The 13,969-nt window shown below is 46.5% G+C and overlaps 1 protein-coding gene across 5 annotated transcripts in view; it reads left to right on the top strand.

The window, feature by feature from the left end:
- Positions 1–13,417, top strand: part of GALNT11 (polypeptide N-acetylgalactosaminyltransferase 11) — an 83,386-nt gene extending 69,969 nt beyond the window's left edge. For 4 of the 5 annotated variants that reach the window (XM_006129319.4, XM_025187869.2, XM_075922800.1 and 1 more), the window contains 2 exons: positions 10,507–10,644; positions 12,595–13,417. In XM_006129319.4, coding sequence (XP_006129381.2) covers positions 10,507–10,644; positions 12,595–12,726 — 270 coding nt within the window. In that variant the 3' untranslated portion in view covers positions 12,727–13,417. The remainder of the gene's footprint in view (positions 1–10,506; positions 10,645–12,594) is intronic. The other variant, XM_075922801.1, reaches the window with a different exon arrangement.
- The last annotated feature ends 552 nt before the right edge of the window (positions 13,418–13,969 follow it).

The following is a 13,969-nucleotide window of genomic DNA, read 5'->3' as shown; positions in this document are numbered from 1 at the left end:
ATCTTTAATCTTGCCGCCTTTCATTCTTCAAAGAAGGTCTATGGTGGGAATATTAGAGCAGATCCTATAAGGTTAGGGCATTTTTTAATGTAATACCTGCAGCTCCCACTGGAGGCCTTTGCCATATTAAAATAGTTGGATAGCATGAGAAAGATATGCAGTTCACTGATTATCAGACTAACACAGTTGTGTGAGTCATGTTACATTCAAGGGCGGCTATTTTAGAGTTTGCCAGAAAAAATAAAGGCAGAATTCATTTAATTTGCCTGGCTTTAGTGCACTGAATCTGGTGATTAGGACTGGAAGAAAAACTTATGTAGATTTACAGGAGACTTGCATCAAGTGCAATGTGTGATTGTGATGCTATGTGTGAAATCAAACCAATTTGAGAAGAAATAACCCACCTAGGGTTTAGAATACATGTGGCCATGATTTTTTTATATTATTCATTTAGGCTACGTCTACACTGGCACCCTTTTCTGGAAATGCTTAAAACGGAACAGTTTTCCGTTATAAGTATTTCCGGAAAAAGCGCGTCTACATTGGCAGGATGCTTTTCCGGAAAAGCACTTTTTCCGGAAAAGCGTCCGTGGCCAATCTAGACGCGCTTTTCCGCAAAAAAGCCCCGATCATCATTTTCGCGATCGGGGCTTTTTTGCGGAAAACAGTACTGTGCTGTCTACACTGGCCCTTTTCCAGAACAGTTTTCCGGAAAAAGGACTTTTGCCCAAACAGGAGCAGCATAGTATTTCTGAAAAAGCGGCTGATTTCTTACAGTAGATCATCAGTGCTTTTCCGGAAATTCAAGGGGCCAGTGTAGACAGCTGGCAAGTTATTCCGGAAAAGCGGCTGATTTTCCGGAATAAGTGGCCAGTGTAGACACAGCCATTGGGTACATCTACACTACAGAGGAAGATCAAAGCTGCTGCTGTCTAGTTAAGACAGCTAATTCGAAGTGAGAGGGGCACTCTGGTCGATGCCGATAGTCCTGCTTTCTTATGAGGGGTAAGGGAAGTCAAAGGAAGAATGTTTTTTCTTCAACTTCCTGCAGTGTAGGCAACACCAAAACCAGAGTTAAGCTACTTTGACTTTAGCTGCGCAATTAAGATACACAACTTCAGCTACACTAATTCAACTTTGTGCACTAATGTAGACACACCTTTACCCTGGTGTAAATTAGGAACAGTGGAGTTAATGGAAGTGATAGAAGGGAGTTAATGGAATTACTACTTGTATCCATCACTTTTCAGGGGAGCAGGGCTATGAACTTGACCCACCTGTATGTTTTACTTTTCAGATTATGAAAGGTTCAACCACTAGTAAAAATGTTTCTTTTCCATGATGTGTTCTTGCTGAGTCTATTTGCTTTCCTTCCCTTCTTTACAAATTATACGAGAGGTGTAGCTCTTAAGTTCTGTAATAAAGAATTTTCAACTGACATGTCTATTGCATGCATTTTCAATGACTAATATCTTAGGGTATGTCTACACAGCAAAGTTATTTCGAAATAGCAGCCCTTATTTCAAAATAACTTTCCTAGCGTCTACACCACCAAACCGCTATTTCAAAATAAATTCGAAATAGTGGAGTGCTTATTTTGAATTTAGTAAATCTCATTCTATGAGGAATAACGCCAAATTCAAAATAGCTATTTCAAAATAAGTGCTGTGTAGCCACTTATTTTGAAATGGGGGGCCTCAAGCCTTCTCAGGGTGCCCTGGTGGCTACTCTAGCCTCAACCAAGAACACTCCTCTACCTCCCCCCTTCCCTGGAGCCCTTAAAGGGGTAGACTCTGGTCCCAGCAGTCACTGCCCTGGACCCAGCAAGCCACTGGCAGCCAGCCCTCCACTGCTCCCCAGGAGTAGTCTGCCAGCTCCCAGGAGCCTGACAGGGCCGGGAGAAGACGGGCGCCTTCCTGGTCCTGGGTGGGGATCATGGATCTTATTCAGGTTTGGGGGGATGCCCCCACTGTCCATGATCTCTGCACTAGATGGAGGAACGCGGCCATCTATGGCAGGATAGCTGCCAGCCTGGCCACCAAAGGCCACATGTGAACCCAGGAGCAGGTTTGCATGACAATCAAGTTGGTCTGGTGAGACCCCTCAACACTGAGCTTCCCCTCCTCCCTTCCCCTTGTTTCTCCCTTCCAGCTCCTTCTCCCAGGTTTCTCCTTCCCCTCTCCCATCCTCTCTTCTCCCCCCCACCATTCCCCAGTCTCACCGGAGTTTCATTCCCTCCTCCCCTCCCCAGTATTGTTAAATAAAGAGAGTTTGTGTTCATGAAAATACTTGTATTTTATTTGACATCAGGAAGGGGGGTTAGGGAGGGGTAAGTGGAAGGACATGAGGGAGCAATGAGGCACAAGCCCCCAGTGGGGCAGACCAGGGAGGTGCTTAGTGCTCCTCAGGGTGGAAGCTCTCCCGCAGGGCCTCATGGATACTGACAGGCCCCCGATAGACCTCCTGGCTGGCTGCCTGCAGAAAGTGCATCCAGGCTCGCAGCAACACGTCCACAAAAAGCATCAGGGTGCCCAAAGGCAGCTCTGGCTCCATGTTGCAGAGTGCTGTGGTGTCCCGAGTGAGGGCAACCAGAGGATGCAGAGAAAATGCGTTGTTGTCCCTCATCGAGATAGACAAGCAAGCACGGAAACCTGAGAACTGGCTGTCGGGGGGGGGGGGGGGCAAGGAGGCAGGGCCCCTGCCTGCTCCCTTGAAGCACAGACCTCAGATAGCCTCAGGCAGCAGCCCCACATAAGTCCTGACCTGGTACCCTGCTGGAACTGGATCTGGCCAGCCTTAAATGCGATTCAGAGTCCACTCAGTGGACTCTGTGCAAAATGCTATTTCAAAATGCATTTTGTGTGTAGACATGTTATTTTGAAATAACACTGTACTGTAGACATACCCTTAGTTTCTCTGATGTAAAACCACATTGAAAAAATACTTGGTTCTTGCCTGCGTGATAATGTCTCTATAGCTCCCTATTTCCAGGAGTTGCATGCCCTGACATGGAGCCACTTAAAAACTGGGACTCCCAGGCTGGATTTGCACAACTGCTTCAGCTGCAGATGTCTGAGACTCTAAGCCACAGGCTGCCAACCTGACTACTTGAGGCCATTCCTTGATGGTTCTAAAGCAGGCGTCTTAAACTCAAAGGCATTTAGGTGCATATTGAAATGGATGGGAGTTAAAAGGCACCTAAATCCTTGGGATGCTGTCATCTTCCTTGATGAAGTCTTCAGCTACTTCCCTGCATTTGGAGTAGCTGAGTTTCCTGAAGGCTCAGGCTGTGCCTTGGACTATATCTTCATTCCTCATGAGGGCTAGGCCAGGGGGCAGAAGCAGACACACACAGATGGCACCAGTCTTTCACAGCTGACAAGACATCAGCTGTTAGCCAATCCAAAAGGTGCCCATTGTTGGTGCGGGGCTGGATTCTTTTTGAGTGAGGGAAAGCCACACCAGAATAGCGAATCGCTTAGTACCAAGGGTCCAGTGAGCTGCTAGAACCCTGTTCAGATCCCTTCTCCCACCCCAGGAAGAGGGAGGACTGATTGAGTATCCTCACCACTAGGGTAAAGGTTAGAATGGAGGGCTGGTCCTTTCTTGGCCCCTCATATGAACTCTCAAACTGGCCTCTGCATATACCTATCCTAGCTCCCCACCCCCAATGCCTGGAGGTTTATTTTATCTGGTTTGTGACTCATTCTTGCACAGTGGTTCCCAACCTTCTCAGAGGCATAACCCCCACGTACCCTGGCCACGCCCATAGCTCAGGTGGAGGGCACGAGCCAAGATTTGCTAATTTTCTAATTGCAGAACACTAAGGCTGCGTCTACACTGGCATGATTTTGCGCAAATACTTTTAACGGAAAAGTTTTTCCGTTAAAAGTATTTGTGCAAAAGAGTGTCTACAGTGGCATGTGCTTTTGCACAAAAGCATCCGTGCCAGGGTAGACGCTCTCTTGCGCAAGAAAGCTCCGATAGCCATTTTAGCCATTGGGCTTTCTTGTGCAAGAAATTAACGTTGCCTGTTTATACTGGCCTCTTGCGCAAGAGGGCTTATCCCTGAGCGGGAGCGTCAGAGTATTTGCACAAGAAGCACTGATTTCATACATTAGAACATCAGTGTTCTTGCGCAAAGACTCGCGGCCAGTGTAGACAGGTGGCAAGATTGTGTGCAAAATCTTGCCAATGTAGACACAGCCCCTATGTCCTTACCCTGCCCCCTTTCCCAAGGCATGCCTCCCCGCACTCTATTCCCACCTCCCTCCATCGCTTGCTCTCTTTCAGTGGGCTAGGGCAGGGTATGGGGGTGTGGGTGTCAGCTGGGCAGGGGTGGGCCTAAGGCATTTGGGGTGAAGGAGGAGGCTCTAGGCCAGAGGTTCAGTGTGCAGAAGGTGGTTCAGGGCAGGGGGGGGGTGGGAGGGAGTTTGGGTGCAGGCTGGAATTCCAAGCTGGTGGACTCCAGGAAGAGGCTGTGGGAAGAGGGCTGACGCCTCCAGTTTTGGAGGTGCAGTCCAGAAATTAGGGGGCTCTAGATGGGGGGGGGGGGGGGCGGGTCTGTGGCAGAGCTGTATTTGGCTGTCAAAGTGCTTTTCAGAGCAGAACCAGGAGCTAGCCCTTTGGGATCTCTGGCTTTTAGAGCTTCCAGCCCTCTCAGATGCCAAACAGTGAAAAAAGAGGGAACGTTTTCCTGGGCTGAGAACAAGGGGTAAAGGAGCTGAGTTGTAGCAGTCCTCCGCTGACTGCTGCAATACCACCAATTACAAAAAGTAATTCTACAATGAAATAGTGATGGAAAAAATTGGGAACATGATGACAGTTCCACATGTCCAGCTGTCTAGAGTAAGTGTGTCTGCCCCGCGGTATAGTCAGAAACCCCAAGCTTATGGTGCTTTCTGTAACTAGATTTCACCAAACTAATAACAAACATGAACTCCTGCATCACTATACACACACAGTCCCCCTTGGACTCTCGAGTCCCTCTCTTGCCAACCAGCCAAACTTGACAATGATAAGTGGTTGACCACATTCTGGTTGCTCCCAGTCCGAAGACACTAGTCAGTTGCCCTGATTAGTGCAACTCTAGATCTTATACTAAAGATGATGCCTGTAGCCAACCCTTTCTTAAACAAACTAAAGGTTTATTAATTAGGAGAAAGGAATAAGAATTATTTGCTGGTTAAAGCAACCAAACATACAAACACAAATGAGTTACCACTTAAATTCTAACTACACCTCTGTCAAGTTATTTGCCAAAGTGCTTCTCAGAGCAGGAGGTGGTGGTAGCCCTTTGGGAATCTCTGTGATCCTGTCAGATTCCAGACAATAAATAAAGATGGAAAGTTTTCTGCGGCTTTGTTTTCTTTCCTTCTCCAGTTTCCAAATCTACAAAATGAGCTTCCTTGAATAGTGTGTGTCCTAGGTGCCATAGGGCCATTAGCCAATACTTTGTATTGCAATGAATAAACCTTGGTGGCCCATCTGATTTTTATAGGCTTTCTGGATTATGGGTGGCGGTGGAGTGGGGGAATGAAGGGGGATGAATGATTCCTATGCCTGCATTCACAGCAAACATTTTCAAAACGAAACATTTTCTTGTAGCAATGCATATGGACATCGCAACTGTGGGTACTGCTTGCAGTAGCTAGTCCATAGTAAAGTGCAGAATTGCCCTAGGCCCATGTAACTTACCTGCATGTCATCGAGTCTAAACACTACATACTTTCTTATAAAGACTAATACCAGTTTTGTGCAAAATTAACATATGGGTGAACTGGTCTAGGCTCAAGCTCTGAGTCTGTTAGGGCTTAGCTTGTGTCTGCAGCCTGAGCAACATGGGACAGCATTGCACCCCCTCACTTAGACTTTTTGAATCCGGATTGATCTGGTGCAATGCTTTAGCCAACCAGGGATTAATTTAGCAAAGTCCTGTAGGCTGCCCAGACTAAATGAGCACAGTGGAGAAACCTATAGGGCTGTCACATGTACTAAGCCAGCCTTTCCAGGAATGGTGAATTCCAAATAACGGTCCAGTCCCTGGGCATAACCAGCTAGGATTGAAACAAACCGGGTAACATGGTTGTGTCATACCCCTTTAACTCTCTAGATCGGACTCTCGCGCATACTGCTGTGCTAGAGATAACAGTCCCTCCAGGCTTTGCTGTCACACAGCTATTAGCACGCCCAGCAACGTTACCTAAATGTTCTCCCAGCCACTCATGAGGGCTACGTCTACACTGGCATGATTTTCCGGAAATGCTTTTAACGGAAAAGTTTTCTGTTAAAAGCATTTTTTGGAAAAGCGCGTCTAGATTGGCAGGACGCTTTTCCGCAAAAGCACTTTTTGCGGAAAAGCATCCGTGGCCAATCTAGACACGCTTTTCTGCAAAAAAGCCCTGATTGCCATTTTTGCGATCGGGGCTTTTTTGCGGAAAACAAATCTCTGCTGTCTACGCTGGCCCTTTTGCGCAAAAGTCTTTCGGAAAAATACTTTTGCCCGAACAGGAGCAGCATAATTTTTCCAGAAAAGCACTGATGATTTTACATGAGATCGTCAGTGCTTTTCTGGAAATTCAAGCGGCCAGTGTAGACAGCTGGCAAGTTTTTCTGGAAAAGCAGATGATTTTCCAGAAAAACTTGCCAGTCTAGACACAGCCGAACTGTATATACAGGGAGACACATCTGCCAGTACCCACCAGCTCTTCCCTGCCCCTCAAGCCTGTGTCTCTCACCCTGCTCAAGCCCACCATAGAAAATGAGAGCTCATAATTTTATCATTTTATTATGCACTGTCTGGGTGAGCTGCACAGGGACTCCCCAAACACTTCAAACAAAGCTCACTGCTTTACATAAACATCTGCCCTTATAAATGTGTGTTTTAAGGGCTTCTGAGTGATAAAGGGTCAGAATTGGTTACAAAAAGAAATAAGATGATAAAAAATCACTAATTCCAAAACTTTACCAAGATAACATTTGAAGCAAGCAGTTTTCGCTCACCTCTAGATATTGCTGGCAGTTCACAATTCTTAGTACACAGGCTCAGTTCCCTTCCCAGATTGGGACCAATCTCCCTAGTTCAGTCAAGCAAACTTGTTTTAGTAGCGATGAGGTTGCAAAGTCCTTGTGTCCTATTTAAGACCCTGCTCCTCTCCTGGAAAACCCCTCCTTCTGAAATGTAGACAAAACAGTGCCCTGTAGACTTCAGCGATTCAAAGTGTCTCAGGTGAATTTTAAATTTCTTGCTCACACCTTCTGTACACATCTCAAAGGGGTGGCTGTGTTCATCTGCGTCTGCAAAAAAGAGCTGTGCAATGACCCCATAGAGACTTACAGATTAATTAGGGCAGAAGCTTTCAAGGGTAAAACCCACTTAATTAGATGAATTGGAGTGGAGTTTACAGAGGCATGGGTATATAGAATGACAATGAAAGAAAGAGGGAAATAACTAAATTGGATAAACAACTCCTGGAATAATAAAATCGAAATAGTACAGGCAGTCCCCGGGTTACGTACAAGATAGGGACTGTAGGTTTGTTCTTAAGTTGAATTTGTATGTACGTCGGAACTGGTACATATTGTAGGGGAAACTCTAGCCAAACATTTCTCCAGAGCTCAGTTTTATTCTCCCACACTTCACTTCCCTCAGTCCTTTATTCTCAAGCTGAGGTGTCTGCTGAGAAAAGCCGCTCCGCGTCTCCCTGGTCTGCTGGGGGGGCGGGAGCGCTAGCTTCGCGTCTCCCTGGTCTGCTGGGGGGAAGCAGCTAGTGCGGGGTTGCCTCACCCCGTTTGTAAGTAGGGATCCGATGTAAGTCGGATCCATGTAACCCGGGGACTGCCTGTATATCGAAATAGGGGAGCTTCAAAATTAGTCCAAGGCAGACTGCATTATTATGGATGTGCTATCTCAACTTAGAGCCTCAGGAAGCACTGGGGAGTAATTTACTTTGAAATCCACATTAATGCTCGTTTGAAATAACTATTTCAAAATAAGCATTATTCCCTGAGAAAAGCAGGAGTATGGATTTCAAAATAACCAGCCCGTTTTTGAAATAACGGGCTTGGAAATGTGGACGCTCTGCTTGTTATTTCAAAATAACTCCCTAATATAGACAAGGTCTAAGATGCTATAGGACTTTTTGTTGTGTCTTCTCTGTATTAGACTTTTGGGGTGCCATGCAAGGTATTTGTTCTTTCTGAGAAGCCAGACTGTGGGTGTTACCCAGACTCAGTGGCTGTGTCTAGACTGGCCAGTTTTTCCGGAAAATCAGCTGCTTTTCCAGAAAAACTTGCCAGCTGTCTACACTGGCCTCTTGAATTTCTGCAAAAGCACTGACTTCCTACTGTAAGAAATCAGTGCTTTTTGCGGAAATACTATGCTGCTCCCATTCGGGCAAAAGTCCCTTTTGCGCAAAACTTTTGCGCAAAAGGGCCAGTGTAGACAGCTCAGATTTGTTTTGCGCAAAAGCGCGTCTAGATTGGCCACAGACGTTTTTCCGCAAAAAGTGCTTTTGCGGAAAAGCATCCGTGCCAATCTAGATGCTCTGTTCCGCAAATGCTTTTAACGGCAAACTTTTCCGTTAAAAGCATTTCCAGAAAATCATGCCAATCTAGACGTAGCCAGCATGTTTCAATAACAAACACGTAACAAAAGTCTTATAACTCCATATACAAAGTTGATGCACACATTTTAGGAGGACAGAAATACTTAATGGATTATTACTTTTCAAATGATAGCTTACAAAGTGTATTTTGTACAAAACATACCAGTCATCGAACAGAAAATACGTGGACACGGGGAGTTACATAGCTGACAGTATACAACAACTGCCAGCTGTTTCTCAAGAAACACCTCGCCTCACAGCAGGACGAGCAAAAGCATTTGCTCTCACTAGAAGAGCAAGCCCGTAAATTGCACCTGAAAATGTCAGCCCTAACTCGGTTTGCAAGAAGGAACTTCAGCCCCTCTGGGCCACAGAGAGCTTAGCCTCTCTGCCAGGCTAAAAGGCTGCAAGCTCCCCAGCAGACGTAACAGAACCCAAAGAGAAGTGTCCCTGTGGTTCTCTAGGGTCACTCCGGTGACTAGCGGCTGGTGAGCACACTCACGTTTTATGCTGCTTTATTTGGTTTTCCACCCATGGACTTTGCTGACACTGCTCCCAGTCATTGCTAAGCATATGCTTACATGCTTGATTGGCCCAGGGCTCTCATCAGTCTCAGCAAATTAAATAGTCTTTAAATGTTGAAACTGTACTATTGCAGCTCCTGCCACTGCTTTCCCAGACTTCCAGCCTGGACTCTAGGCTCCTAGGCCACTCTGGAAACCACCTCACCGGCATCCCTTATCCTGCCTTCTGAGTGCTAGAGCTGTTTGGCTGCTCCAAGAGTGGGATGGGAGCAGGATTTGAACCCACCACCCTGTAGTCCCTAGGTAAATGCCCTATCCTCTAGACCACTGCAGAACTCTTTACAGCCCCTTCACTGTTTGTTTATTCTCTGTGGATCTTCCTCCACTAAGAACATGTAGGTTTTTGCTTCCTGGATCCATGACCTGATGGTGAGAGAGCCTGGCGTGGTTATAATCTTACTACATTGTCCTGAAGTTAAATGCATGGAGCTGTCAGAGGAAAAATGGCAGATTCTCAGTAAGGGGCTTGTGCTATGTTCTCCGAGCCCAAGTGCCTCCCTTATTTTGCACTGGCGGCGAGAAGCAGAACTCAGGATCTCGGCAGGGGGAAGATGCCTACTTTTAAAAATGCTAGATTACAGCAGGCTCAGAGAAACCGGCGTACAGAGACCACAATCATGTGACATCCCAAGGGGAGACTTCTAGGTAGGGGTAAGACCAGCAGTGGGCAACCTGCGGCCCATCAGGGTTCTGTGTGTGGCCTGTGAAACATTTTGTTTACCGCTGCCCGCATGCAGGGTTGCCAGATTCCGTTGGTTTCTGACCACAGTTTTTTCCTACCAATATTACAAAAGTAACATGCATGTAAATCAAGGGCATGTGAAGTGAGGTGCATGTTGATTACACACAACATTGGCTGTGAGAGCCGTGTGCCCCCGGTGCCTCCGATCCAAGTGCTCTGTCGGTCAGTCGGCACACACTGCAAATTCTAGGTACGCTTGCCCAGTTAGCAAAACTACCCTATTTTGGGCGGACGGGGAGACCATCTTAGTTATGACAGGCTTGCAGCCCACCGAGGTGAAGGAGGGCCACTCAATGCACCCCACTTAACTTGTCTAGGTTGCCCGTCAGGGTTAGACAGTGAAAGATCAGAACTGAGGAATAGACCGGGAGTTGGAGCTAGGAGATGAGATCAAGCAGCAGGGGGCACAAGAAAGGACGGGAGGAAAGATTAAATTAACAGGAGAGGGCCAGGAAGCATCTGAAAATTATAATCTGCCCTGCTTTCTGGATAACCAGAAGAACCATTCAAGGGCACTGAATCCCCATCAACCCTATGTACGTCATGCCAAACATTTTTTCTGTCTCTTCCCCAGATATGGATTTATAATGAAGACCATGAGTTGATTTTAAATAATCTCCTCTGCTTGGATGTATCAGAAACTCGCTCATCAGATCCACCTCGTCTCATGAAATGCCATGGATCCGGAGGGTCACAGCAGTGGACGTTTGGGGTGAGTGGTTTGCGTGGGGAATACTCATACCCATCCCCTTGTTGATGGTGCCGGGCTACACTGAAAAGTTACAGTGAAAATGGCATTTTATGGGAGTCCAGGGATATGGTTTCTGTATCAAATGTGCTCAGTTTAATAGGGAAAATTGCATAGCTGCAAGTCACAATACAACTTGTGTGCAGCACAGACAAGGCTTCACAAGCTGGACTCTAAGTCAAGGTGAATTCTTTTGCTTTCCATAATCAAGATTTGCCAGACCACATTAGGTTCATTCCCATCAAGGAGGCTGCACAGTTATAATGCCAATAAAGTAATCAATTCTGTGATGCACAGGGAGCATTAGAACTCATTCATGGTCTCAGCTGCATTGGCACCGCAGGATGAACAGGGGTAAGAAGCAGTAAAAACATTTGTGTCAATAGCTAGATGGGTCTGAGCCTGGACATGTGCAGGAAGCACATCTGAGGAGTAAAAAGGTGCTGTTGTAATCCACACACCTGCCGGGTGTGGTTCACTGTCTCATATAGTGGCACTTACACCACCCCGAGAGAGAGAAATGAGCCTTCACTGAGAACCAGCTGGCTTTTTGCTCATGTGGCAGAAGCTCATGCCCTAAGCTCCAGAGGGCCCAGGTTTGGTTCTGCCTGTCCGTGTTACACTATTTTTACAGTCACTTCTCAGAGTAGGAGTGTACGTTAAATCAGGCAAATTAAAATTGTTACCTCCACTTGTTTCTCACGTTGCTTTTAAATGGCCGACTTCACAAAGGAGCCGCTGAGCCAAAACTTCACGTCCTTCTCAGAGTTTTAACGCAAAGCCTTCCCCGCTGCTGAGTCAGGACACACTGGCAGCAGGAAAACTTGCTGCCCTTTAACGTAAGCATTAACACAATGGCAGTCGAGCACCAGCAGAACCCCCCCCGGAGAGCGGGTACATTCCTGTGCAGACGGATTGAGTGCGCGCACATGGGGCCTTCTCTAAGAAGAAAAGAGCCAGTGGGTGACTAACTCTAGCTGGAGCTGGCCCCAGATCTCCCCAGACCAGGGTCAGGGGAGGTGAAGTAAAAAGGCCTTGGCAGGTAAAGTAAAAAGTTGGCTTTGCCTAGTTCATCCATCAGCCTGCAGCTCTGAAACTTGTTCTCATAGGATGGGATCTGCTAGCTCTGAGTAGCTCATCCCGCCCCTCTCCTGAGTGCTAGTGCCGGTGTCTGGTGCATGCCCACAGAACCCCCACTGGGCGTTGGGCAGTGTGTCCCTGCCAGAGGGGCAGACAGAACGGCTGGGTCCCTGAACAAGGTGGAGGAGGGTGGGGCCGCTACACATTCCCAGAAGAGGAGGGGTTTTGGGTGGAAGAGGCAGGGCTGGGGGCAGTCAGGTCTCAGCACTGGCCAGATCACACCGTGCTGCCCACCCCTCCTCCCCCAGCCCTTAGCACTGCCTGGAGCATGGCCCCCAAAGGCTTGGGTGATTTATAGGGCCCACAGCTCTCTCTGCTCAGCCAGGAGCCACAAGCCCTTTTGAATCACTAGGCTCAAAGCAGATTCCCTCTTGTCCCCCCCGTCAACAGACTTGGTCTCTACATAACTTGGTCAGTTATGCCTCCATAGAGGGCTGGGACCCCATTCCATGCCTTGTCCTACATGTTTACAAACCATAGCACAGATGTAGCTTAACCTGGTAACTGGGCTAAACTCTTCTCTCCAGCATTTATTGGGACAGATGCTACACTACAGCTGTGAACCAATTGGCTCAGGGGCCAGGTGTATTGCCTTGGTTATAGCTGTAGACTGGATTGGGACGGGAAGACCTTCTGAAGGATGCAGTGCTTTAGAACAGCCCTCTCACTCTGACATCACTCATTTTCAGTTTACGGACAGAGGGAAGGCCAGTGGCTTTGTATTTCCTCTTATTCTGTGTATATATGTACATCTGTTATTTGTTTTCTCTCCAGAAGAACAATAGACTCTACCAGGTCTCTGTAGGGCAGTGCATGAAGGTTGTTGATCCGCTTAGCCATAAAGGATATGTTACCATGGCTATTTGTGATGGCTCCCTCCCTCAGCAATGGCACCTGGAAAGCTGAATCTGAGAAAGCGGCAGAGAGAGGCAATTAGCAGAGATCTGGCTCCTCCTCAGCCATTGGTTTGTAAGTCTTCCTGGAGGGCGTGGAAGGAGCCCTTAGCTGCTATCCCTTACATGGACAGTGTGAAGCATTAGATTATTTAAATGTTTTGCCATAACCACCCAGGTGTTTGGGAAGGTTTGGAAGGAGATGATGCATCATTCAAATGCCGGAGTAGCAGCAGCAGCCCCCTTGCACAGCATTTATCAGCATTTCCTTGGATTATCCTGAATGAATAAACTGTTATTGTTTAAATAAGAGCAAATAATTAGAACAATGTAATTTGAATTGTGGTACTATTTTAACTCCATGAACCTTTTTAAATGACAAAAGACAGAAAGGAAGGAAGTTCTCCTTTCCACTGTTTCATGAGCAGCATCATGATCATTTACATTTTTAGTCTATTTTAATGGCTGAATTATTTTAGCTCATCTGGAATATATTTTAATTTCCTCTTGTCTTTCTGCAAATTGTCATTTGTAATATTTAATTTTAGTTTTGTTAATTTACGGTTTTAGCCCACTTCACATAGTTCAATTTTCAGTTGTCATTTTCCATACAGTATTTAAAACAAAGCTACTATTACAAAGTTTATTTTGATGACTTGTGATGGCATCTGCATTTAAAATAAAGCATTCATGTTTTTTATTAATCACTATGGAGGTTTGATCTGTTGCCTTTGGCTTTAGAAGTACAGACTGCAAGAGACTAGTGCAAGCCAAGGTTTAAATAAACCAGAGTCTGATAATTTGGAGACATTTGTTTGTACTTAAACAGAGGTTTTTGTAAAGATGCTTGTGAAGACACCTCAGCCTCTACACTGTGATCTTTCACCGTAGCGCCTGGTATTATGTGCCGAACATTTAAGATTATGAAGATGGGAAAAAAAAGTTGGGTTCTTCTTTGAGTAGTGTCCCTAGAGCACATCTGGGTACCAGCACTCTCTGCACTCAAGACTTTTTCAGTAGAATCAGGGGGTCCTCACACGTGCCCCAGTGGAGCCCGGGCAGGAGCGATGTTTGGTAGCGAAGCAGCATGTCACCGGCACATTAGAGCATGATGGTTGCGCAAACGCTTGGCGGCATCTAAGTATTAATGGGTAGCAGGTTTAAAACTAGTAGAAGAAAGTTCTTCTTCACACAGCGTGTAGTCAACCTGTGGAACTCCTTGCCAGAGGAGGCTGTGAAGGCTAGGACTATAATAG

Source organism: Pelodiscus sinensis, chromosome 2 (assembly GCF_049634645.1).
Source record: "Pelodiscus sinensis isolate JC-2024 chromosome 2, ASM4963464v1, whole genome shotgun sequence".
Lineage (NCBI taxonomy): Eukaryota > Metazoa > Chordata > Testudines > Trionychidae > Pelodiscus > Pelodiscus sinensis.
The sequence above is the reverse complement of the archived record's forward strand: the minus strand, read 5'-3'. Positions and strand labels throughout refer to the sequence as shown.